General features: G+C 42.9%; 1 protein-coding gene and 1 long non-coding RNA gene across 2 annotated transcripts in view; one reads left to right on the top strand and one right to left on the bottom strand.

Moving 5' to 3' along the window:
• The window catches only part of LOC137532762 (protein Wnt-7a), a 277,058-nt gene that overhangs the window by 93,785 nt on the left and 156,076 nt on the right, over positions 1–27,197 (bottom strand). The window contains exon 3 of the mRNA XM_068253623.1: positions 16,097–16,368. Coding sequence (XP_068109724.1) covers positions 16,097–16,368 — 272 coding nt within the window. The remainder of the gene's footprint in view (positions 1–16,096; positions 16,369–27,197) is intronic.
• Positions 9,998–17,258, top strand: LOC137532764 (uncharacterized). Its single transcript, XR_011023991.1, has 3 exons — positions 9,998–10,071; positions 16,124–16,385; positions 17,103–17,258. It is a non-coding gene; the product is annotated as an uncharacterized lncRNA (long non-coding RNA).

The raw sequence follows: 27,197 nt of genomic DNA, 5'->3' as shown, positions 1-27,197 counted from the left end.
ACTTACTGCAATAAACACAAACAAAGTTGGGCTCAGCCACGCAGCCTCCAGTGTGCTTGCAGCTCAAATCTCACAGCCAGACTCCGCCCAACGTTTCATTGCTATGGCTACTTATCAGTTTCCTGGAAAGGAACTATATAAAGATACAGCCCCCCCCCCCCACACACACACACACACACACGCCTCTTTGCAAACAATTCTGGCAGTTGGACTGAGTAACTGCCATTTACTAAGTGCTTTTGAAAATAAAGACAACCCTGAGGATCCCAATGAGGAGATGGGCTAGTCCAAAACCTATCAGTTCTGTCAGATTTCTACTACCTACTGTAAGGGACAGCAACATAGGAGAGAAGTAATGTATAGCACATTTTACTCTGGGAGAAATGTTCTTTTTCTTTATGTGTTTTCACATATTTAACCACTTTGCATCCATACCTTGTTTCCCACTGGACCAGAGCAGTCTTTACATTTTAGCTGTGTCCCTATTTACTCAACAATAACTTTCTTCCTATTTATGACACCTACACGAAATATATATTGTTTTTTTTACGACAAAATAGGCTTCATTGTATGGCATTTTATACCCTCAATCAATTCTGTTTTCTATGCATTTTAATTGGAATAAGAGGGAATAAAATAGAAAAACACATTATTTCTCAGTATAACCAATTCTTGTTTAAAAATAAAAATCACTACTGCAGATAAAAAACACAAACTTTGTTCGGCTATTTATCACAAATTTATGGTGAAGATATTTTATTCTGAAATAACGCTACAGTGTTTATTTTTTACTATGAACTGAGAAAATAAAAATATTTGTAATGGTAAAAATCAATCTTATTGGTTCAGGGAACATATACTCCCTTTCACCAGTTAGTGCTGCATAAGATAGTGCTGGAGGTGTGCACAGGAACAAGCCCAATCCTGCACAGCACTGCTTCAGCTACAAGACGTAAAACATTAATGAATATGACTATAGGTAAAACATGAACTTAGTGATTGACTACAACAAAACCCATGTGCACAATCCTTAACAATGCCCCCCATTATTTTTATTTTTTGTGCTGGAAGATAGGTTGTAAATTCCAAATTTTTTAGCCTATGACAAATATTTTATGTACTCTGCCTAAGTATTTTGAACTCTAGTTTTACAAGGTCTCCTCATAACCCGGAATCTGTGGTGTGTGAAGTTTTAGCAAACAAGTGGTCCTTTCTATTTGGCATAAATTAGCCAGCATCCTGTGAGGCCCTCCTGATGTTTTAATAAAGGCATCTTATGATGTTTATTTATGATTGCAAAAGAATGTTTCTCTTTCTAATGTCCAGTGTATATAAGCTGTGTGTTATAACATCTTGTCAGTATACAGGAACAAAGTATGAATAAGGCTTACTAGCCAAAAGCTTGCTCCTTTACTTCTAATGGTGACCATACATGGTACAATTTTTTCATCCAATCTTACCATTTCTATGTAATATAAGGGAACTGCCTAAATTATCTTTTCAGTATATTCACTTAATTTACCCTTATACTACATAGAAATGGTAAGATTGGATGATAAAATTGTACCATGTATGGTCATCATTAGTTAGCCAATAACACTCTACTGCTTTTATAATTCAATAGTATGAGCTATTTGCACTGCAGCCCCTTCATGAAGCAGAGTGCACCATCACAGGGACCAGCATTGTTATTATGAACTGGACATGAGTTTTGGGTGCATGGCACTTTAGTGAGTCTGTAAATTAGCTCTTATGTCTGTACCTATAAATGCCATCTCATGCAGGCTTTCTCAATCAGTCCCAAAGTGTCATGGAAGTCGAAAAGAAAGGGATATCTTGCAAATATTACTGTGATTAAAGGGCATACATTTGAAATAGCCGCTTAATGAAATGGGCACGATTATCGTGTATTTATTATCTCGGCTATAAATGCATTGTGTTACATTTATGTAGCGGTTATGTATTATGAATGAGCGGCTAATATTTGTTAAAAGAAAAATGCACACTTATGAAGTGTCTTTCAATAGCGGATGATGTAATCTTACATATTACATTGTAATCTTACATGTAAAAGTGCCGGGAGTTAAAATGAGTGCTGATTTCGGTGAACGTTTTTTTTACTCTGATAGCGGCTATATTCATATTGTTGCCAGTTATAGCGTGCTTTACTCAGGCGCACCACACAATTATTCTGAAACATTGTGTGAGAAAACGCGGAAAAGCCGCCGCATATGCCAAGAGCGAGGCGGCTGACTCCGCGTCCAAAGCGGCGGTTTGCACGCATGAACACGCGTCTGGTAGTATGGTGGAATGTTGAAAAGCCGCCGCATGTCCTGACAGCAAAGCGGCTGTTTCCGCGTCCAACGCGGCGGTTTGCATGCAGCAGCATGCGCTTGGTGTGGCTGGGTCTGTTAGTGCACATAGGCAGATGGAGAGCTACGCGCGCGGGCCTGAACTCAGGACCTTTATACCAGCAGGGGAAGTGTCAGCTGATCAGAAAGATCAGCTGTTTCCTGCAGGACTCATGATTGGCTGAATGGCTCGGGCGGGGCGGCAGAGTCCAGCAACTATATATTCTGCTGCTTGTCAGTTGCTGGTTGTCTGCCATTGTTAACACTTGTGTGAAGGCACTCAGACCTTAGCTAGACCCGACAGTGTGCCAGAACCGGCTAGAGCTGGGAATCCACACTGAGTTCTTGATAGCTTAAAGTACTAATTGTATTGTATTATTTGTTAGACCAGTTCCAGGGTGTTGAGATCAAGGCCCTCACACCCCAGACTAGGAATACTGTGTATCTTCTGTGTATTCTCTAGCATAGTTCCAGGGTGTGGAGATCAAGGCCCTCACACCCAAGACTAGGGAATTGTATTATCATTTATGTTATGCTCCAGACTAGTTCCAGGGTGTTGTGAATACGGACCTCACACCCCAGACTAAGTTGTGTTATTACTGTGTTACGTTAGCCCAGTTCAGGGCAAAACCTTACATATTAGCAGCAGGGCTTCCTGCATCCCAGCCTTGGTCCCTCGTTTAGGGGTCCACAGGCTACAGGAATATCACCCACCGCTCAGGGGTGAATTTCTCCGGAGTATAGGCCGCCAGCTCCTCAGGTGGTCTTTACTCAGAGTTGTTACTGTTGCACCAAACACTTACACTCTCTCTGGTGTCTAGAGGTTAGACATATCTGATTATTGACGATTCCGCAGATCCTCAATAATCGGGTATATCTGTATTCTTGGGGATACTGCGGATCGCCAAGGATCAGATTCTCTCTCTGGTTGCTGACACCGATCGTTACACATTGTAGTAGTGTAACGATTGGTGTAGCAACACAGACGTCTGATTATGTGTGATCTGCAGAATCACCGATAATACAGACGGTATACCTGATTATGTGGTGATCTGCAGAATCACCAATAATGCAAGTATAACTAGCAGAACAGCAAGGTGTATAGTGATTGGTGCAACAGTAACTGAATAGTTTACCTAGACCTCACCAGACCAGCTGGTGGGCACTATTGGTACACAGTAACTGAATAGTTTTGCTAAACCTAACCAGAGGAGCTGGTGGGTACTATTAGTACACAGTAATAGAATAGTTAGACTAGATCTCACCAGAGAAGCTGATGAGTACTAGCAAAGAGCACCTCACCAGTGACAGGGCTCACTGGTGAGTATAGTAGTCAGACAGGCTAGGATCAGTAACAGGCGGGCAGGTACAGTACAAAATCGACAGGCAAGAGAGTAGTAAGATATCAGGCAGAGTTCAGCAACAGAGTCAGATGGGCAGAAGTACAGAATCGATTAGCAAGAGCAGGGTCAGAGGATAGCCAGAGTCATACACAGAATATCAATATATAATAATACAAATAATCCTAGTCTTGTGTGAAATCCCTGGTTTCCTCCAAGATTAAAACACACTGGATACTATCTAAGGTCTGAGCGCTAACATATGAGCATTCGCAACAGCAGACAGGTTGCGAGCGAATACTGAAAGCTTTTGAAGCAGAGGAGACCCCACGGCCGCGCCCACTACCAATCAGCCAATCCGGAGCGCCGTGAGTCTCCTCTGAAGACAGCCGACCGGCTGGTCAGCTGACACGCCTCCCCGCATAAAGGTCCTGTCTCCGCGCCCGCGTGATACAGTAACCTTATGAGCAATTGACAACCCCGTCCTCGGCGTACTAGACGCCAAAGGAACGGGCGAAGTCCCTGAGCAAGAAAGCGAGGCGGCTGCGGAGACACCCTGCGTGCCTGCAGCCGCAGCTTCTATGGATGTTACAAGTAGCTGGTTAAATATTAGATACAGATGCCGACATAATGTAGGAGCCACATACAGTGGCTTGCAAAAGTATTTGGCCCCCTTGAAGTTTTCCACATTTTGTCACATTACTGCCACAAACATGAATTAATTTTATTGGAATTCCACATGAAAGGCCAATACAAAGTGCTGTACATGTGAGAAGTGGAATGAAAATCATACATGATTCCAAACATTTTTTACAAATAAATAACTGCAAAGTGGGGTGTGTGTAATTATTCAGCCCCTTTTGGTCTGAGCGCAGTCAGTTGCCCATAGACATTGCCTGATGAGTGCTAATGACTAAATAGTGTGCACCTGTGTCTAATCTAATGTCAGTACAAATACAGCTGCTCTGTGACAGCCTCAGAGGTTGTCTAAGAGAATATTGGGAGCAACAACACCATGAAGTCCAAAGAACACACCAGACAGGTCAGGGATAAGGTTATTGAGAAATGAAAAGCAGGGGTAGGCCACAAAAAGATTTCCAATGCCTTGGAACATCCCATGGAGCACTGTTCAAGCGATCATTCAGAAATGGAAGGAGTATGGCACAACTGTAAACCTACCAAGACAAGGCCGTCCACCTAAACTCACAGGCCGAACAAGGAGAGCGCTGATCAGAAATGCAGTCAAGAGGCCCATGGTGACTCTGGACGAGCTGCAGAGATCTACAGCTCAGGTGGGGGAATCTGTCCATAGGACAACTATTAGTCGTGCACTGCACAAAGTTGGCCTTTATGGAAGAGTGGCAAGAAAAAAGCCATTGTTAACAGAAAAGCATAAGAAGTCCCGTTTGCAGTTTGCCACAAGCCATGTGGGGGACACAGCAAACATGTGGAAGAAGGCTTTCTGGTCAGATGAGACCAAAATGGAACTTTTTGGCCAAAATGCAAAACGCTATGTGTGGCGGAAAACTAACACTGCACATCACTCTGAACACACCATCCCCACTGTCAAATATGGTGGTGGCAGCATCATGCTCTGGGGTTGCTTCTCTTCAGCAGGGACAGGAAAGCTGGTCAGAGTTGATGGGAAGATGAATGGAGCCAAATACAGGGCAATCTTGGAAGAAAACCTCTTGGAGTCTGCAAAAGACTTGAGACTTGGGGTGGAGGTTCACCTTCCAGCAGGACAACGTCCCTAAACATAAAGCCAGGGCAACAATGGAATGGTGTAAAACAATAATATCCATGTGTTAGAATGGCCCAGCCAAAGTCCAGAACTAAATCCAATCGAGAATCTGTGGCAAGATCTGAAAACTGCTGTTCACAAACACTGTCCATCTAATCTGAGTGAGCTGGAGCTGTTTTGCAAAGAAGAATGGGCAAGGATTTCAGTCTCTAGATGTGCAAAGCTGGTAGAGACATACCCTAAAAGACTGGCAGCTGTAATTGCAGCAAAAGGCGGTTCTACAAAGTATTGACACAGGGGGCTGAATAATTATGCACACCCCACTTTGCAGTTATTTATTTGTAAAAAATGTTTGGAATCATGTATGATCTTCGTTCCACTTCTCACGTGTACACCACTTTGTATTGGTCTTTCACGTGGAATTTCAATAAAATTGATTCATGTTTGTGGCAGTAATATGACAAAATGTGGAAAACTTCAAGGGGGCCGAATACTTTTGCAAGCCACTGTAAATGGTGAATGGTCATTATTGTACAACTACTACTAAATTTTGCTTTTATAAGGTGCGTTCACTGTAAATAGCAGTGATCCGTAGCCCTATAATTTACAGCGTATGCTCCCTATAGTCGCTTTTTCTGTAAGACCTAAAAGCTAAAGCTACCCTTACATGGTAAACATGATGCAAAAATTATGGAAACTGGATTTCAAACAGTAGTGTAGCCACTAAGATCTCTGCTACAAGGTTTTTTGCTAATTTCAATAGAACTGAAAGTGATGATAGCCACACATGAAGTGCACGTAAAGCAGCTTTGAGCTGCAGAAACCATGTATCCTACACTCAGATTACTAAAATCAGGTGGGGGTGTCCTCAGCCTCTGCGGTGAGCTTCAAGACCCTGCACCGGCTGTTGAAAGCAGGAGGCCATCAGCAGCTCTGCGTGCAGGAGGGCAAGCTACAGTTACATCAGCTTCACAAAGTGGCTGCTGCTGTATCATTATAGACATATGCATCCACCATTAGCAAACGCATAGGAATCTATCACAATGTAGCAATTGGTTTTGAAAAAAAAAAACAATTACAGCAGAACAATATTATTATAACAAACAACATATGAGGAGGCAAATTATTTTGTAACAGTAACACATTGGTATCATTTCTAACAATATTCAGAAAACGTATCCACAACAATAAACCGTGTTATATTATATAATGAATTGGAACTGAAGCCTCATAGCAGCTGTTTTATCCACTACTGTGATCAGAACAATGTTGCCCATAAAATAGTTGCATAATGGCCATTTTATCCACTACAGAATTTTGTATCAGACTTTGCAGTGGATTAAATATCCACTATGTCGCTATTTTATCCACCTCATCGCTCTGAAACCTGCAATATAGCTGCTATGATGCTCGCTCTGAAACCTGCAATATAGCTGCTATGATGCTGCATTGTTACCTCCCTGCTAGTTTATCCACTACAAAGCTCTGTAGTGGATAAAATAGCGGAAGAGACTGTAGCAGTGAAGCATCATAGCCGCTATTTTATCCACTGCTGGGTTCAGAGCTGTGAAGTGGATACAATAGCAGCATAGTGGATACTTATCTATTACAAAGTACTGATAAGAAAGTCTTTAGTGCATGAAAAAACGTTCATCGCAAACTCTATCAAGCAACTTATGAGGAGGCAAAATTAAATGGATCATGACCAGCTCTAATTGGGTTCGGAGGCGGAGCTATGTAAGTACAGCATAAAATAGCGGCATAGTGGATATGTATTCACTACAAAATACGAACCATAGTGGATAAAATAGCTGATATTCCACTATGTTATCCACATATAGTTCTGAACACAGTAGTGAGCAAATGCTGTGTGATGGCCAGCAGGAGGAGGGTAATATAGTGGCTCCAGGAGGAGTGGATGCATCATGTCAGTGCTGATATTTGCAATGTACTGATGCTTGGCAACACATTAGAAGTATAACATTATTGTGTAGTGTTTGCGGCTTCAAAGTCCATCAATCATGCTCTAGTATTACCCCTATAAGCAGATTGATCTACTAGGTAATTAATCATTTTTGGCTGCACCAAAATGTTAATATAGTTATTAATTATGATATCTGTCTTTCGGCTTCAATTCCTGCCCTTTTTTTTCCAGCCCCTTTATCCAATGTATGCTCAAGGCTACAATGATGTAGGCAACCCAAGCTACGTTTAAGTAGCCCTTTAACGGCTGTGCACTGCGGAAATTATACTTTATGTAGCTGCTGCTTGGATAGGCACCTGTGCGCAGCATCTTAACTGCAGCAATGATACCTCATTTAGTAATTTGCTGGAACAGAGCTGAGCCCAGCAGCTTTGCACAGACTGCGTTCATACTGCAGCTGCCTCATGTAGCCGTTGTCAGCTCAGATGCAGAGAAGATCAGCTGTGCACAGTTTGCGCTAGCAGCTACATAGTAAAAAGACACCAGGTCACTTGGGCATCAAGAGTCACACAGCCAGAATCTCCCACTATCAATTTTACATGGAGTAAGCAGGTGAATGGATAACACATGTTCTTGCCTTGCCCACTCATTCAAAGGGCAGGAATTTATTGTCTGTGCTTCTGAGTTGACAGCGGCTACATGAGGCAGCCGCAGTGTGTATGCACCTGTCCAAGCAGCGGCTTCATGGAGTACACACAGCTGTTTAACTGGGCACCTGTTCAGCCAGAGGCTACCTATAGATAGAGCTTAATAGAGGTTGAAAAATAGTGGCTAATAATTAAGTTGGCTGAGGGCGCATTATAAATTATACATTTTAGTTGCCAGAGCAGCAATAGCAGTAAATAGAGAAGTTACCTGAAGACGCAACATAAATGATATAGCCGTTAATTGTGCGATGGGCAATAGCCGTTAATTATGAACATGTAAATACTCGTACCCCTCACAGAAAGTGATGAAGTGAGACATAGCTGCAGGCACAGCCAGGAGTTGAAGCAGGATAAGTGACAGCCGCACAAAAGTTGCAGTGGTATAATGAATAGCCGTGGAAGAGATGCCGATTGCAGGCATAGCCATGACCTGCGCCCATATTATGCAGTCTGCGCCATGATGAAATGATATAGCGGATAAATACATTGTCGGAATAGCCACGCCCAAATTAACTTGCGCTACTATTAGCATGTTCAGATTAAAGGAGTTATCAGGCAAAAAAATAAAAAAAAGCTTCACTCACCTGGGGCTTTCTCCAGCCCCTTGCAGCCGACTGTCCCACGCCTCTCTGCCGCCGTCCCGGTCTCCCCGCACGGTGCAGAGGTCGAGGTCCTTACTGCGCCTGCGTGAAGCATGCTGTCAATCATGACCACGTTGTCTGCGGTGTACTGCGCAGGCACAGAACTATTGCATCTACGCAGTACACCATGGGCAACGTGGCCATGATTGACAGCGGCACTTCACGCAGGCGCAGTAAGGACAACCTTGAGGTCGGCCTCTGCACCATGTGGGGAGCCCGGGACGGGGGCAGAGAGTGGAGCGTTCGGCGTGGGACAGTCGGCTGCAAGGGGATGGAGAAAGCCCCAGGTGAGTAAATCTTTTTTTTATTTTTTGCCTGATGACTCCTTTAAGTACTCTTTAAGAATCTTCTGGAAGTTCTTAAAGTAATACTGAAGCAACAATGGGAAAAAAAGGCAGACACTCACCTATGTAGAGGGAAGGCTCTGAAACCTATAGGGCCTTCCCTGTCTTCTCTCAATGACCTCATTCCAGCTCTGTCCCCCATTCAAATTTACTGTCTCTGGGAGCCCTGTGAAGGCTTCGGAAAGCACTTGTGTCCCAAAAGACAGGCAAGCTCCATACTGCACATGCGTGAGTGCGTACAAGAGCTTCTGAAGTCTTCTGACGATTTCCAAAGGTGTATTCAACCAGTTGGTTTCAATATCTGACATGGAGGTGACAGCACTAGAACAATTAGAGTTAATTTCCATTGTATTGCTTTTGTATTACAGGTAGATTAGCACATGTGTTAGCAACTAGTAGAAGCAGAACAATGTAGACTAACTATGATACCATCAGTTATTGTCATGCTATTGTCTGTTTTGTCTCATTGTTTTGAATATTTCGTATGTGACTTGTATTGTCCATAAAGATCCACAACACAAACACACCTTATATTGCTGTATATAAAAACTAATTATACCACAAAATGAACCTCTTCCATCCATCCTTGCCAATTCCAGTAGATAAAACCTTGGCCAGGGGCAAATTTCTATTTGGCCTGCTTGGTTTTTTAGCTTTCCAACTTCCTCCTGGAGGCACCACTTACTGATGCCAACATTTTAATTAAATTTCCATGAATAGCTATTTTGCATGGCACATTAATGTACAAACCAGAGTGAACTGTAGACAGATGAGACAATGCAGCAATAGTCAAAACATGTGATAGAAAAGAAACAATTTAGCGATACTACATACAGACAGTAGGAAATAAAACAATCCTATATACTAAATGAATCATGCATTTATGCAGGGTGCGGACACACTGCAGCCAGTTGAAAGTTAAACCATACAGTTAGCAAGCAGCAACTGCTCATTCAACAGCAAATCTGCTAGGAATATTTGTACGGACCTGGAAGCACCTGTGGATGTCAGCTTAGCATGGTGGGTGCAGTTGTGGGCGGTAGTATAGTGCAGCCGTGGTTTAGTGTGGGAGGGTGCTTAGTGTAGGTGCCGCAGTTGTGGGCAGTGGCTTATTGTGGGGGAAGTGTCTTAGTGCAATGGGTGGGGTGTGCATTGCAAGCACACAATTCTTTTTGAGAAACAGGAGTTTCCTGGTAGTAACAGAATATTATAGCCCATACAACAGTCGTGTAGCAACAGAAGATTCAAGTGCAATTGCACCTCGGGGCCCTTCTTTAGCCATTGGGTTAGCCTTCCATTGGTGTCATAGTGGTAATGAACACCATAATTTGTGTTTTGAATACTGTATAAAAAGGACACCTGTCAATAACCAAGTGTTTGAAAATTATGGCGTACAATTACTGTGTAAGTACTATTTAATAGTTGTGTAAGCGCTTTCCTACTTTTCATCCTAAATATTGTTTACTATGTGTAAGTTTTAACTGCATTGGGATGATCCATTAGCAGAGGGGATTCCGTGTTTTATGTGAAATGTGAGAAAACAGCCAGAGCTGGTTTCTGGGTCTGTCAGAAGATCGCAGTATATTTGTCTTTGACAGAAAAGAACTTCAGTGTGAAAACCCTTCTTCGGTATCAGGTTTAATTAGAAGAGAGTAATTACTCATGTAGAAGATAATAAATACATTTCCTTCTGCTTATCCTGGCACACAGGTCTCAATACATTCTCCTCAGACACTTTGGGTCATATGCATAAGAGCAGTAAGTTCTTGCTTATATTTTATGGGATTCATCACTTCTTAGAGGAGGAGGAGGAGGTGATATTTACAACTGCATAGTGGGAAAATAACTCACTGGGCAAGTGTTCCACCTGGCCAGGGGGTTGCTAAATAGAATTGAATTAGGTGAGGGTCCAGTCACCTGATTTTAGAAATCACCATTGTTTACTGCTGGCAAGTTGGTAAATTGTATAGGGCCCTTTGCCCCTGTAGTCATTCTTATCTCAATTCATAGAGAGAAAACCAGTATCTGCAGCTTATATTGTTTACAGGTGACAGGTCTCACTAGCTCAAAGTACACACAGGGTTAACAGGTGTAGGGTCAGGGATTAAGGGGTTGATGAATCACACACACACACGCGCACGCACGCACGCACGCACACACACACACACACGCACACACACCATTATTCAATGATCTAACACATACATTTTGAAAGGACTTTTATATCTGAGGAGGAAGAAAAGCAGATTTGTATCAGTAGTTAGAAACACCTAGACAAGCTTTTTCCATCCCAATTAAATAAAAACTATATTGATAGTTGTCCTTTAACAAATCATTCCCATACCCGCTGGCTCGATCCAGGCGCATCCCCCGCTCGTCCCCGCAGGTGCCTGGATTAAACCACGCTCGTCCCAGCGGGCGCTCCTTATCTTCCGCTCGATTCCCCGCTATTGTCCGCCCGCGGGGATCGAGTGTGGGGTATTGATCCGGCGGGTCATCGGACCTGTCGGAAATTATCAATCGAGCCATCAGCGGCTCGATTGATAAGGAGCAAACAAGCCGTGTATGCCCAGCATTAGGGTCGTTTTTTACTAAGGGATTTTGACAAGGCAAGACAAATAATATTTATATTGCACTTTTCTCCTGGCGGACTCAAAGCACTTGAACTGCAGCCACTGGGGTGCACTAAGTAGGCATTAGCAGCGTCAGAGAGTCTAGCCCAAGGACTTTTTACTGAATAGGTGCTGGCTTACTAAGCAGGAAGAGCCGAGATGATCCGGACTATGATAAGATATACCTAGATTTAGAGGGCAAAAATCAGGGAAAACAATATAATACACCTGGTGCGTCCATAGTCCAGCAGCATCTTGAAAAATATGTCCTACCCAATTATTGTGTCCTCCTTGTTCCTCATGTGTCCTTCTGTGTCCCCATGTGCCCTCCTGTGTCCCCATGTGTCCACTTCTGTCCCCATGTATCGCCTTCTTTCCCCCTGTATCCTCCTCAGCTCCCCCAGTGTGTCCCTTCTGCCCCACAGTGTCCTCCTTTGTTCCCTCATGTGTCCACTTCTGTCCCCCTGTGTCCTCGTTTGCTCCCCATGTGTCCCCTGTGTCCTCATTTTCTCACCCAAATGTCCCCCTTTGCTCCACCATGTGTCCCTTCTGTCCCCCCATGTGTAGTATAAACTTACTCGGATGAGGTCAAACTGTGATGTAAATTATTATAGATTTATATAGCACTCAAATTTTCCTCAGAACTTTATAGAGAATCTTGCACAATTCGTGTCACTAACTGTCTCAGAGATGTTTACAATTTAACCCCTACTATAGTACCGGTATACCTTAATGTCTCTACCATAGTAAGGCCAGTTTATTTGAGAGAACCAATTACCTTACAGTATGTATTTGGGAAACCAAAGTCCATGTAGAAAACCGAAGCAGACAAGGTGAAAATACATAAAACTTCATATAGAAAATGTTATGGCAAGCATGAGATTCTAGCAGTGCATGGCAAGAGTCCTGACCACTTGGCTACCATGCTGCTCAATTAGAAAAGTTGCATGGCTCTCACCTAGTTTTCAAGTTAAGCAAAAAAGGCCCAAGTATTCTGAACAAGGCACATAATATATTTATGTGACACTATAAAAAACACAAACATTTCTATAATAAATGGTCCACACAAATAATAAAGGTCCAGTGGTTGTGTCCATTTTATTTATTCAACATTAAAGTTCATGAGATGTATTCTGTATATGTATAGCAATTCTCTGTTTTCACCCAATTGCCTATCCAATTTTGTGATCAGTCAAGAATAGTGCTACCCCAAAGCGTTCCCACCACTAAATGGTGATGAACAGAAGGTACGGTTTGATAACACATCATACAGACCATTTGAATGTCTCTTGAAAAACATCATTTACTTGCAGAAGGAGTGCAGAAAAATCAAATTATAACAGTGCCAGCCTAACATTGAGAAAAAAAATTACCCTGTATGCTAATTTCAGTTCACCAGGGAACAAAAATTTGCACAGTCTAGTCAGAATTCTGAGCTGCTAATCAATTAACTAGCAGCTGATAAGTTAACTCACTAGTTAACTAGAAGGCCGCAATAGCAGCATAGGGGGTGCTATTGCGGCTGGGAACGCGAAGAATCACTCGCGTTCCCATGCCTGTCGGCCGGTGACGGCGAAACCAGAAGTCGCCACCGGCGGGTCCAGGAGCATCGGAGCAGGGCTGCGAGGGCACCGATCGGCTTCAGGGGGCTGAGGAAAGCCCCAGGTGAGTTAAACTCATTTTTTCCAGTTGACTTAAGTATCCCTTTAAGGGCTGGTCGATTGCCACTACATCGACCAACAGATAGATCCCTCTCTTATCAAATCTGATCAAAGAGGGATCTATTGGCTGCCCATACACTGCACAAAGATTTTGAATCGATTTCAGCATGAAATTGATTCACAACCCGTGGAGCTGCCGCTGCCTGTTCTCCCCCAGCCAGCAGCAATACATTACCTGTCCGCCAGCGCGAGTTCCTAGGTCCATGTTGTCCCTTTCTCCAGCTGGCCTTCTTCTGCATCTCCTCTTCACTTCCTGTCTCATCCTGAGATAAGCCAGAAGTTCAAACAATAGAGGGTGCTCTACTGGTTGAACTTCCCCTTCTCACAGGATGAGACAGGAAGTGAAGAGGAGATGCAGAAGAAGACCAGCCGGAGAAAGGGACAGCACGGATGCCAGGACTTGCGTATGCAGACAGGTGATGTATTGCTGTATCGGTCGTCGCCAAATCAAATGCCACTAACTATGCGCTCCTGACCAGCCGGCGATCAAGCAAAATGTTCCGTCTGCACAGATCGACTGAATCGTTCGATTCCGGATGGAAATCAGTCAATTGGTCAGCGTTTGCGTTATCGATTTCACAGTAGATTCAAACACAGTGATCAAATCTGCTGTATATCGGCGGGAAATCGAAATAATCTATGAGCACCTCAAAGGACAGCTGTACCCTTTTAAAGTGGACCTGATCTCAGAAGTCCTCTCTGCTCTAAAAGATACACAACAGCATAATAATCTTTAAACAAAAAACACTTCTTTGTTACAGCTGATACAAATGTTAAAATAAATCTCCAGTGTTTCTACTTCCTGATTCATGGAAGCAGACATATTGTTAGCCTGTACTTTCAAATGAGCTTATCTGCTATCTCTGCCATAGGCAGTCATGTGTCACAGGGGAAAGATCAAATTACAACTTGTGATTAGACACAAATGATGGGGAATTAGACATGCTAAGCTGTCTAAATACATACAGGGTGAATTTCTCTGTGTTTTTCTTCCATCCTGTGCAAAAGTTCAGGTCCACTTTAAAACAAAAAAAAGTTAGATACTCATTAAAGAGGAGAGAAGACTCTAGATCCATTAGAGCCTTCCCATTCTTCTCTGCATTCCATCCTTCCACCACCGGGTTCCCATTCAAATCTCTGGCCGCCTGCATTTTCGGGTCTCTGCAGAAGTACTCAGATCTCTGAATACTTCAACATACAAGCGGCTCTGTACTACGTGCGTGTGAGTTTGAGTATGCGCAGTACAAAGACACTCATCTTCAGAAGTACACGGAGCCCCAAAAACTTCTGAGGAGACCCAAAGTCCCCATCAACATTAAAGTCAAAACTGGAATGGAGGGGGGCTAGCAGTGGAACAATGAGATGCAGATGCAGCTTTAAGGGATCTTAGATGAGTATATAACTTTTTAAAGTTTACAGTTTTCATTAAACTCATCAGCTACTGGGTACTGTGTGGGATTTGCACCAAGGCCTCACAGGCAGTGGCCTAGGGTGCAGAGGGGGAAAGGGCAGCCTGGCATGTGGGAAGTTAGCAGCCCCATGCCTCTGGACAGCACATAGGCCGGACCGCAGCCACTGCCGCTTGTCGCAGCTGACCGGACTCACGGGTCTTGCGAGAGAGACAGGCAGTGATTAGTTGCAGCATGACTCACCTATGCAGACTCCGCTCCAGCACCAAAGCATCCTTTCACCTCTCCCTCCATAGCTGCTAAGCATGATCTCCAGCCTGCGCCTCTCTCTCTACACATGGCTTGCCAGTACCATCTTGACATCACATGATGATTCATCACAAGATGTTGGGACGGTACTAACGGTACTGAGAGAGAGAGAGGCACCAACTGCAAAGAGATAACAGAGCAGCTATGGCACGGAAGATCCTGCAAAGCTTCATCGCTGGAGCGGAGTCTGGAGAGGTGAGTCATGCTACAGCCAGAAGTAGCATCACTGGTCTACCTATACTATGGGGAGGGGGGGGGGGGGGGGAATCATGACGCTACCAATACTATAGGAAAAGAGGGGAAGGATCATGAAGCTACCTATACTATAGGGGAAGGTGGGAGGGATCATGAAGCTACTTATACTATAGGGGACGAGGGAGGGGTCATACAGTTACCTATAGGGGAGGAGTCATCCAGTTACACTATGGGGAGGGGTCAACCAGCTACCTATAGGAAGGGGGGATAATCTAGCTACCTATACTAAGGGTGAAGGGAGAAGTAATCTGCTTACCTATTCTAAGGGGGGAGGGGGCATCTAGATACCTATGCTAAAGGGGGATGATTAATCTGGCTACCTATACAGTAAGGGGGTCATCTAGCTACTTAAATTGAAGTGGGAAGGTATCTGGCTACCTTTACTGAAAGGGTGTTTGTCTTGCTTGGCAGAGTTAAAGTGTGCGTGGGTGGGAAGGGGGCTGGTGATTGTGGGTTTAGGGCAGTAAAAAAGTACAAATCCAGCCCTGGTTGAGTATTAAGGTTTGTCTTTTCCTGGTTTTGATTGCGATGCATTTTTCCCCTTAGTTCTTTGCAGAGTGTGGATCAAAGTGTCTACTGTTGTATCGTGTCTACTGGAATTGCAATGGGACTAAATAATGTGAGATTTTAGTGAGAAAACTATCTGAGTAAAGTACTGGCCGATCAGACCTGAATTCATCAAATGCTCGATGATGTCAATGCCTGGAATGCATGTAAGATCCAAAGAATGAATTCTTACCTTGCGTCCGGCCTCATTGTTGTGCAGGTTCATGAGGGTCCTTGCATTCTGTTTGATCTCCCTGGAGTCCACAAAGTCCTTGGAAAATATTAATCCATATCTGATGTCGGCAGAGCAGCCTCCCCATTTCCAGCCTTCTTCCCTGTGAAACTGTCCTTGTTTTTCCTTATCACAACCACAGTCACTCATGTTTCCTTGAGTACAAGCAGACGTTATGGCATGGGCCACACCAGCTGCAATGATGGCGTAAGTGAACGCAGCTTCCCTGCTGCCTGTAGAACAAGATAAGGTAAGTCACGCATGATGCAAAGCTAGTTTATATCATCGCTTGCAATATAAATATAGGTTTACAGTATAACAACAAAGGAACGGTGAGTTGGCACTCAGAGATCAAAGGTGTGGAGAGGGTGACTCGGGCTGCAACGTGCAGCTTGTCAGTGAGCTCAAAGCCAATGTAATTCAATGCAGCAACAGTGAAGACGATGAAACAGCTTGGCACTACTGGCAGTGGTTTATTGCTTTATTCACTAATATTCACGAGTAACAAGCAAAAAAGTTAATCATGTGCAACGCATAAAGTGTTGAGATGATACTTATTGTGTGCAGCGTGGAGGGGATCTGGGAGTGCTGGTAGGTGCTGCTGGGTGCACGGCCGTGCACACACTCCCACATCTCCTCCATGCTGCACATGATAAGTATCATCTCAACACTTTATGCATTGCACAGGATGAACTTTTTTACATGTTACTCGTGAATATTAGTGAAAGAAGCAACAAACCACTGCCAGTAGTGCCAAGCTGTTTCATTGTCCTCACTGTTACTAAATATAAGTTTAAGTGCAAAAAAGAATACACCGGTAATCAAAATCAGCAAGGCAAAAAGTTGTTGTCAAACACCTGAAAAAAGGTCATAGAAACTTTACACATTCAAAATATGTGTACATCTATTAATCTATTTAGTTACCAAATAGTACAGGTCATCTCAGAAAATAAAACATTTCCAATAGGACTTATCGAAAGAAAGAAAGCAAGAAAGAAAGAAAGCAAGCAAGCAAGCAAGAAAGAAAGAAAGAAAGAAAGCAAGAAAGCAAGAAAGAAAGAAAGCAAGAAAGAAAGAAAGAAAGCAAGCAAGCAAGCAAGCAAGCAAGCAAGAAAGAAAGAAAGAAAGAAAGAAAGAAAGAAAGAAAGAAAGAAAGAAAGAAAGAAAGAAAGAAAAAGAAAGAAAGAAAGAAAGAAAGAAAGAAAGTAAGAAAGAAAGAAAACAAAATACTGTAGAACTCTTGATCTGAGACACCAATCAAATAGAGGAAAAGAAAAGATGAAAAAAGGCTTAATAAAGATAACAACCCTGAGTATCGTATATATAAAGTAGCAAAGTTACATCTCTTATGGGGTCTTAGAAGTAAGAACACAAGTCTATGGCATGTAACACTTCAACCACACAGCCCACAGTAAAATTACTTTAGGGGTGATATTATTCACTAATCTAACATTGGTAAGATGCTTAGGCACTAGGAACCGGCTAAATAAATTTGAATAACAAAGAAATTTAAGAAATAGAAGGTAAGTGTAAAAGAACCATGGAATGCCAACCAACCCTTTTGACATTAAATAGCCACCATTTAGCATAGTAGAATCTGTAAATCATGAAATTAAGTGAAATTGAAGTTTATTGGATTTACAGAAAGTGTGAAGACATCATCATGGTTTAGGGGAAGGATAGATTTCAGCTGTCTGTTTCCACAGGTAGGAACATACTGAGGAAATGGAAGACCACAGACTCAGTTCAGGTTAAGGCTTGAAGTGGCAGACCAAGAAAAATATCGGATAAACAGAAGCGACGAATGGTGAGAACAGTCAGAGTCAATCCACAGACCAGCACCAAAGACCTACAACATCATCTTGCTGCAGATGGAGTCACTGTGCATCGTTCAACCATTTGGTGCACTTTACACAAGGAGATGCTTCTCTGCCCACAGCACAAACAGGTATGCTAAAGCACATTTGGACAAGCCAGCTTCTTTTTGGAATGAGGTGCTAAATTCACTGAAGAAACTAAAATTTAGTTATTTGGGCATAACAAGGGGTGTTATGCATGGAGGAAAAACAAGACAGCATTCCAAGAAAATCACCTGCTACCTACAGTAAAATATACAGTAAAATATGGTGGTGGTTCCATCATGCTGTGGGAATGTGTGGTCAGCAGTGGTGCTCATCCGGATTCCGGATATCCGGAATGGATTGGCCGCATAACCCGGATATCCGCGGATATTGCGGATATCGGGAACCGAAATACTGTAACTAAGGAGATGACGTCCTGGAACCAATCAGAGGGCTCCCAGCAGAAGCCCTAGCAACCAATCACAGAGGGGAACCCTGGCCAGCCCCACCTGACCTCATTGAGCCAATCAGAGTGCTCCCAGCCTAAACCCTGGCACCCAATCACAGAAAGGAACACTGGCCAGCCCCCCTGTATAATAAGGAGGGCTGCCATGATGAGACATATCGTCTTAGCTTGCTGAATGCTCACTGAGAGACATGCTCCAGTGCTGGTGGCCTAGCAAGGGGGCTATACACAGTTACAAACCTAAAGCTGTTCAGTGATTAACCCCTCCACTACTATCACTATACTATTGTTAAATTGTTAATTAGCTTGATTGATGTTATAGTGTGACAGTCAGAGTGTGTGCTCCAGTGCTGCTGGGCCTAGTAGCAAGATAAGCTGTACACAGTGATAAGCTGTTCAGTGATTAACCCCTTCACTATCACCACACTATTGTTAGTTCCTTAATTAGCTTGATTGATGTCATTGTATGACAGTCAGAGTGTGTGCTGCAGGCAGCTGCTATGTGTCTGTGTGTGTGCTGTGCACAGACCAGGCCAGCTGCTGCCTGCTGGCCAGCTATTAGCCTTAGGTATAGGTTAGGTTAGGGATTAGGGAATAGGATTACTGTGTTATTGTGTAGTACTGCAGTCAGTGTGCTAGTAGTTGTTAGTGTGCACTAGTGTCTTCTCCTCTGCTGTCTCACTGTCACTTGGCACTTGGCACATGTCACGTGGCACTTGGCACATGTCACGTGGCAGGTGTCACTTGCCACGTGTCACATGACACTTGGCAAGTGCCACGTGACATGTGGCAAGTGACACATGGCAAGTGACACGTGACACTTGGCAAGTGCCATGTGACACATGGCAAGTGACACGTGCCACAAGACACGTGCCAAATGACACGTGCTAAGTGCCACGTGCCGCGTCCGGCATGCTCCTGGCACACGTTACACCTGCTGCTGCTGCATTGCCCTGCTGCCTGTGCAGCTCTCACCGCCAGGCCAGGGTGCCACAGGCCACTGATACCACCTATATTTAACCTAAAGCACAATTGCTGCGTAATTTTTTGGAGGTGTCTTGGCTGAAAACTGTCATGTCCCAGTTGTGCGGTTGGACTTTGGACACAATGTGGGCTGCACGACCGCTGTCTGGAACCTAGGCCTAATGTTAATAGACATACAATTTTTTTGGGGGGCGGGGGGATTTTAAGTCCCCACATCATCAATTAGTCTTCCCCTTTAAAAAGTGATGATGCTACATGCCTCATTTATCCTAAAAAAATTTTTTAAAGCAATTAAAAGGGCACATCCGTTTTTTCTATCCGGATATCCGAATCCGCCCGGATAATGCGTTCGGATATCCGCATGAATGCGGATATCTGAACGTTCGGATTCGGATATCCGATCCGGATCTGGATATCTAGGTATCCGGATCCAGGTCATCCGAGCACCCCTGGTGGTCAGTCCCTGCACTGGCCACATAGCCCCCCAACTGCCATTCACTAAGTGCTTTTGAAAATAAATAAATCCCTGAGAATCCCCCATGATGAGATGGACTAGTCCAAAACTTTACACATGCAATCCAATCCGAGCTTGACTCTTCAGAACCAATTGTGGAATTTATTTGCAATAAATAGCGGTTATACAGCAACAAACAAGCACAACGTTTCGGGCTGTCTGCCCTTTCTCAAGTGCTTACTGGTCTGGATAATGACACACATACAAATAGATTATGCAAAATAGGCACACCCACACCAACTAATATCATATTAATTCCCTCTATGCAAAGGACCACCTAACAATCATAAGAAGCACTTCAAACTAAATTCCATGTTGAGGCCATTAGGGGACAGCGTACCCAACCTGTCAATCCACCATGCTTCCCTTCTAAGCAAAGCATTACGAAAGTCATGGCTTTCATGGTGTTGTACCACCTCCAAAACCTGCCACCGTAATTGACTCACGGCGTGACTGTTTTCTATGAAATGCTTTGCTAGGGAATATTCTCTTTTTTACTCTCCTCTTTCTTTTTCATGGAGTCCAAAAACTGTCAGTTCTGTTAAATTTCTACTACCTACTATAAGTGACAGCAACATAGGAGAAAAGTAATTTATGTCTCATTTTACTCTGGAAAAAAAGTACTTCTTATTTGTCTACATTTGCACAGATTTTCAATTTTACAATTTTTCACCATAGTGCCCCTTTAATAGCAGAGACAAATGTATAAATTGGTTCAAAGCTGTGGACAAAGGCTTGAATAAGGACAAAAACGTTTTATACTGGTATGAGGTTAATGATATTTAATGCCATAACTCTTTCTCAGCCTATATTGCGTCCACTCTGCCTGTAGCTAAACTTGTGAACTTGGAATTTACGATGCCTCTGTGACAGTCTGAGTCCCAATTGTGTGAGGGATTGAGTAAACAAGGGGTCTAATCTATTAATCAGCAAACAACCTCTCACGCCATTTAGATGTTTTGTTTCATTTAAGCCGTCTTATGCTGGGCATAGACAGGTCGACACCTCCTTATCGAGCTGATGGCTCGATTGATAATATCCGACAACCGATGACCCGCTGGATAGATTCCCCGCTCGATCCCCGCGGGCGGACAATAGCGGGGAATCGAGCGGAAGATAAGGAGCACCCGCGGGGACGAGCGGGAATTGATCCGGCGGCCCGCGGGGACGCGCCGGGAGTCGATCCGGCGGCTAATTGAGCCGCCGGGTCAACTTGTGTATGCCCAGCATTAAAGGAAACTAGAGACAGCAACAACTAAAGATTTGATACTTATCCGGGCTTCCTCCAGCCCTATAAGTGCGTTTGAGTCCTTTGCCATTTTCCCATGGTCTGCCCTTCAGCCACGATCAGCCTCAGTAGCTGGTTCATTCGCATCAGTCGGGGATTTCTGCACATGCGCGGGAGGTCCAGCATGCGCAGAAGACCCCGACTGACCGGGGCTGATTGTGGCTAAACGGCAGACCGAAGGAGGATGACGAGGGATTCAGACGTGCTTACTGGGCTAGATGAAGCCCTGGGGAAGATTTGAATCTTTAGTTGTTGCACTTTAATGACATGCATTTATGTCTGCAAACAAAAATCTATGTATCCCCTTTTGATGTTGCATGCACTGTACAGAGTATATTGTCTAGTCATTAACTGTCCCTCAGAGGGGCTCACAATCTAATTCCTACCATAGTAATATGTCTATGTATGTATCATGTAGTGTATGTATCATAGTCTAGGGCCAATTTAGGTGGAAGCCACTTAACTTATCTGTATGTTTTTGGGATGTGGGAGGAAACCGGGGTGCCCGGAGGAAACCCACACAGACACAGGGAGAACATACAATCAAGAAATTAGGGAGCCCGTTAAATAGTGATTGCCAGGACTGTGTAATCAAAATTTTTTGTTTACAAAATAAAGTTTTGTAACAAATATCGTTTAGAAATTCGTTTTGACTATTGTTTTAACTTATTTTAGCTCTTTAAAATTCGTTTTTAGGAGTACAATGTGTAAATTAATGTGTTGAAGCTTATTAGCTAACAAATATATCGCATTTTGAATTAACCTTTTTTTCGGAATTACAATGCGCGTAAATTATAGTTTTCACATTTCTAATATATTGTTTTTTATATTAACGTTATTTTAAGATTTTTTGTTAATGCGTACATTATTGTTAGGCTATTTATTCTATTACAAATATATAGCTTTTTGATTTTTTTTTATATTACCGTTATTTAAGATTTTTAACCTCCCTGGCGGTAAGCCGCCGGGAGGCACCGCTCAGGCCCCGCTGGGCCGATTTGCATAATTTTTTTTTTGTTACACGCAGCTAGCACTTTGCTAGCTGTGTGTAACCTCCGATCGCCGCCGCTACCCGCCGATCCGCCGCTATACCCGTCGCCGCAGCCACCCCCCCCCAGACCCCGTGCGCTGCCTGGCCAATCAGTGCCAGGCAGCGCTGTGGTGTGGATCGGATTCCCCTTTGACGTCACGACGTCGATGACGACGGTGACGTCATCCCGCCCCGTCGCCATGGCTGGGGGGATGCCGCTCAGCAGCGGATATCATGTAGCGAGACATTGTCTCGATACATGAAAAAAAAATTAAAAAAAAGGTATTTGCTGCCCTCTGGCGGATTCTAACAAACCGCCAGGGAGGTTAATGCGTACATTGTTGTAAGGCTTTTTATACTATTAGAAATATATAGCTTTTTATATTCATGTTATTTGCAGCAAAGTAGGTGGATTTTTGGGGTTAGGCACCACCACGGGAGTCTTAGGGTTAGGCAACGCCAGGGGAGTCTTAGGGTTAGGCACCACCAGGGGGGTCTTACGGATACGAATCTGTATAAAGTATTCCGGTACAGACATAGCACCCAAGTGCATAACAGCCACTTTCCAAGGCACCCTCAGTGGCATTAGACAAGACACCCCCCCAAACGATAGTGAAGGTGCTCACCAGGTTGTCACCACTTCAGATACCAGGTGGATCTGGCACTCTTTAAATATCACCGTACAGTCTCTCCGCACAATAAGATCAATCAGCTGAGGGAGCTCCGGTGGAGAGCCTATTCAACAGCGGGACACTGCTGTATTGAAACTCAGAGTGCCCGGATGGACAGTCTAGCGGCTAGACATGCTGTTTATTCTTGTGGAGACGTAAGTGCAATTCTGGAATGAGCATGGGAAGCTGGATTTAAAGTCAACCTCCAGACTAAAAATCGACTCAGCAGCACTGAAAAGACATGGTGTTTCTTTAACAGTTTCACAGCATCAGAACTTTGTTTCTCTTATACAAGCCTCATTTTTAGCTGCACAGAAGAAAACTGCCTGGGCATTTTTCCCCTGATGTTGTGCAAAGCATGATGGGATTTCTGATGTTATTGTTCTCCTTCTGCTGTTTTGGTGCAATTTTTTTTTTAACATTTTGAATTTGACATTTGAAGCCTAGGGTGCGCAGCTAGGAGGGGTGATCAGGACACAGGGTAGTTGGAACTGTGTCTCCTGCTCCCTGTCACCTCCTTTCAACCAAAAAGATGGCTGCCCCCATGACAAAGATGGCAGCCCCCATGAATCACAAAAATTTGCCTGTTCTTTTAAAACAGGGTGGGTAAGAGGTTATATTACCTATCTATTCTAATTAACATAACTAATGTAACTTAATGACAGTATGTTTGTTTAGGCTGAAGTTCCCCTTTAAAAGTATCAAGCTACGGTGCTTTGTTTTTATGTTTTTTTATGAAACTGGATTAAAGGGGTTTATGAAATGTCGGAGAAGTAGCTAATTGATCTTATTGTGCGGAGAGACTGTGTGGGTGATATTTAAAAAGCGCTAGATCCACCTGGTATCTGAGATGGTGACAATCCGGTGAGCCCCTTTCACTGTCGGGGTGTGTGTGTCTTGTCTAATATCACTGAGCGTGCCTTGGAAAGTGGCTGTTATGCACTTGGGTCCTATGTCTATACTGCAATACAGACCCGTTTATACAGATTTACACTATGGCCTCAATTCACTAAGTAGTTTAGACTAGTCTACAGATGGTTTTTAGTCTACTGATGGTTCGGTGTAATGTTTTAGACCTGTTTTTAGACCTGGTCTAACATTCAGTAATTACACAATTCACAAAGGCAAACAAGGAGTAACAACGCCCACTTTTGCTGACAGAGATTAGACCAGCTGATTTCTTGTCGGCAAAGTAATTCTGTGAGGTATTCTAGATGTGAGGATGGAACCTTTTGAATTAATTATGCAGGAGTTTAATTGTATGCAGAGGAGACCTCATCAAAGGAGAAGGGTGTCAGTCATAGCTACTTGTTTGTGAATTGCATCTTTGGTCATTTCCCCTGCTTTACCCACCTAATTATCAAATGGTTTAGACCAGGTCTAAAAACAGGTCTAAAACATTTGGTAATAGTGAATTCCCCTTTGATGCAATTGACCGAACCATCAGTAGACTAAAAACCATCAGTAGACTAGTCTAAACTGCTTAGTGAATTGAGGCCTATGTCAGTTTATGATTCTCTCTAGGAATGTTAAACTTATAGTGGAGACCGCAGGTGGAATACAGTTCTTTAAAACTGTGTATTTTCTCTGGAACATCTAATCCTGCAAACCCATTCACAAACTTAGACCTACTGATTGACTGGCGCGGTTTTATTTATTCTGTTTGCTTTATAAATACTAAATAATAATAATAATAATAATGTGTGAGGCTGCAGGCTACTGGTGTACCATACTTTCTGGTTGAACGTTAGGGAAGTAGGTCTTTTTTTAACCCAAATAACTACGAAGCTATGCAAAATTGTACTAATTTATAATTTACTATCTAAATGATATAAAACGTGTTAGAAGGATCCAACTGATGACTAATATATCATTGATAGCATGTAACCTAAATCCAACCATGCTATTCAAGCCATGGTAATAAAACACAGATAAATCCCTAATCTCTAGATTGTAAGCCTTTGCTTTCAAAGTTTTTATTTAAATTTTTTAAAATTTTTAACAACTCAAATTGTACATAAAGGTAAAAATAACATAGAAAAAACAGTTGGGATAGCTTATACATATATCATCACCTTTGGGCAGGGTCCTCCTCCTTTTGTGTCCTACCTGATCATGCACCTCCATTACTGTGAACCCATGCTATGCATCTGAGTGAACCTAACTTGCCTAATATTCATGCTCCCCTCCAATGACTGACTAAGCATTACCTTGTACTCATACTGTGCTGCATGATCTGGTCTTTCTTGTATTCCTGTATTGTCATTTTGCTGTATGTCACCCCTAAATATTGTCTGTAACCTAAACTAATGTCCAGCGCTGCGTAATATGTTGGCGCTTTATAAATACAATAAATAAATAGATCCAAATCCCAAAACACAACTCAGTGTATAACTTCAACAAAAAATAACACTTGTTAATTACTAATGTAGAGCTATTTGTCCTATTCTAAGAATAGAAAGATTATTTACACTTTTCACCTTCAGGAAAATGCAATATACCTTCAGTTGTCTTTATTGGCATGATTCAGCCACCACCATAAACACCCAAACACTATAAGATTCTGGACATGCTCAACAACAGGCTGACGATGTAAAGCTCTTTTGCATCTTCACACCTGCATGTCACTCTAGGTAAAATGAAAATTGCTAATTGTTGGGGAAACAAGTGGTCAGACCTGCATCTGTTTATCATGCGGAGGGAGTTTTACCTCTCCCTTGACAAAGTTTTAGTGAATTTGGGCCAGTGATCACACCTTTATATTTCTTTCATGAGTGAAAATGTGTGTACATGGATGGAAAACTGGTTAAGAGACAGAAGGCAAAGAGTGGTGGCAAACGGGTAATATTCAAAATGGGAAACTGTTAGCAGTGTGGTCCCACTGAATGGAGCTGCCGACTTTAGGGAAAAGTCGTTCTATGTAATACAAGTAACTATGGAAAGATGCATACCATTTTGAAGCTCTCTTTCTCCTCTTTCCAACGACACATAAACCGCCACCCTATGCCTTTTAGTTTTCGTTATTTCGATCGCGAAAATAGAGAAAACTAAAAGGCATAGGGCGGCAGTTTATATATTGTTGGAAAGAGGAGAAAGAGAGCTTAAAAATGGTATGCAACTTTCCATAGTTTCTGCACTGCTCGGAGTCCCTTTAAAGATGCTTTCCCCTGCATCTTTAAATATTTGTGGCCCGCATATAGAATAACAGTGCTGGCACTACACTTCCACATGGAAGTCATAAAGCAGTCATTCGCTGGCTTCTGGGTTACTGGGTGGAGGAGATGACGTGTAGCAAGCATAATCACATATTTTGGTCAGTGCTGTGCAGGAATGTTATGGTTCCTTGGCGAAGGGGAAATGGAGGGTTGTATTGCCTATGTTTCTACAGAGATAGTGTGTGTAAATGGGTGAGATTGTGCTGCAGGCTTTTGCAGGCCATTGGGTGACATTATGGCTAACATATGACTTGCTATGTTAGGGTCACGTTATCTGCACTGTGTTCGGGGCATACGATCTGCACATGCTGTGTTGGGGGTATAACATCTGCTCTGGTTAAATTGGAGACATGAGGGCTGCCCATGTTAACAGGCACTGTCTGTAATACCTAGGCTCAATGTTATGTTTCTCTACATCGTTTTATGTATACTTTGGCCCCCCAGAAGTCTGAAGTATGTTGACCCGGCCCTTGACCGAAAAAGTTTAGGGACCCCTGAACAGATGGAATATAGAGTATTGTTGCAATCTTTGCAGATGATCCAAAATTATACAGAATTATAAACACTAAGCAGGATAGTGACATTTTACAACAGGATTTCAACAGTATGGTTCTATGACCAAACAGATAGTTAAATAGTTAGTTACATAGTTTGGTTGAAAAAAGACATTCATCCATCAAGTCCAACCGGAAAAATAAATAAGCATTAACCTCCCTAGCGGTGCATTTCTGTCAGGAATTAGGAGTCAAAAGCAGTACATTTTTTTTCAGGAATTTTAGGCCTCCAATTTTTAAGTCTTAACTCACCAAAATACATCAGAATAAAAGTGTGGTAGACATTCTGCATATAAATAAAAGTCAGGAACACAAAATTGTTGAAGTAAATAAATTTATCAATAATCTAAAAGAAAACTGTACAAATAAGGCAGCCAGCAGATTATGCAGTATGTACATATATACTCCTAATACACCTCCCGTGTGTGGTATATTTTAAAGCAAGGAATTGCACACAGGGCAACATCACAGTCTGGACAGTAGAATCGTGATTCTTTCC

The sequence above is a fragment of the Hyperolius riggenbachi genome, chromosome 9 (assembly GCF_040937935.1).
Source record: "Hyperolius riggenbachi isolate aHypRig1 chromosome 9, aHypRig1.pri, whole genome shotgun sequence".
Classification (NCBI taxonomy): Eukaryota; Metazoa; Chordata; class Amphibia; order Anura; family Hyperoliidae; genus Hyperolius; species Hyperolius riggenbachi.
This window is presented reverse-complemented; position numbering and strand designations above follow the sequence as displayed.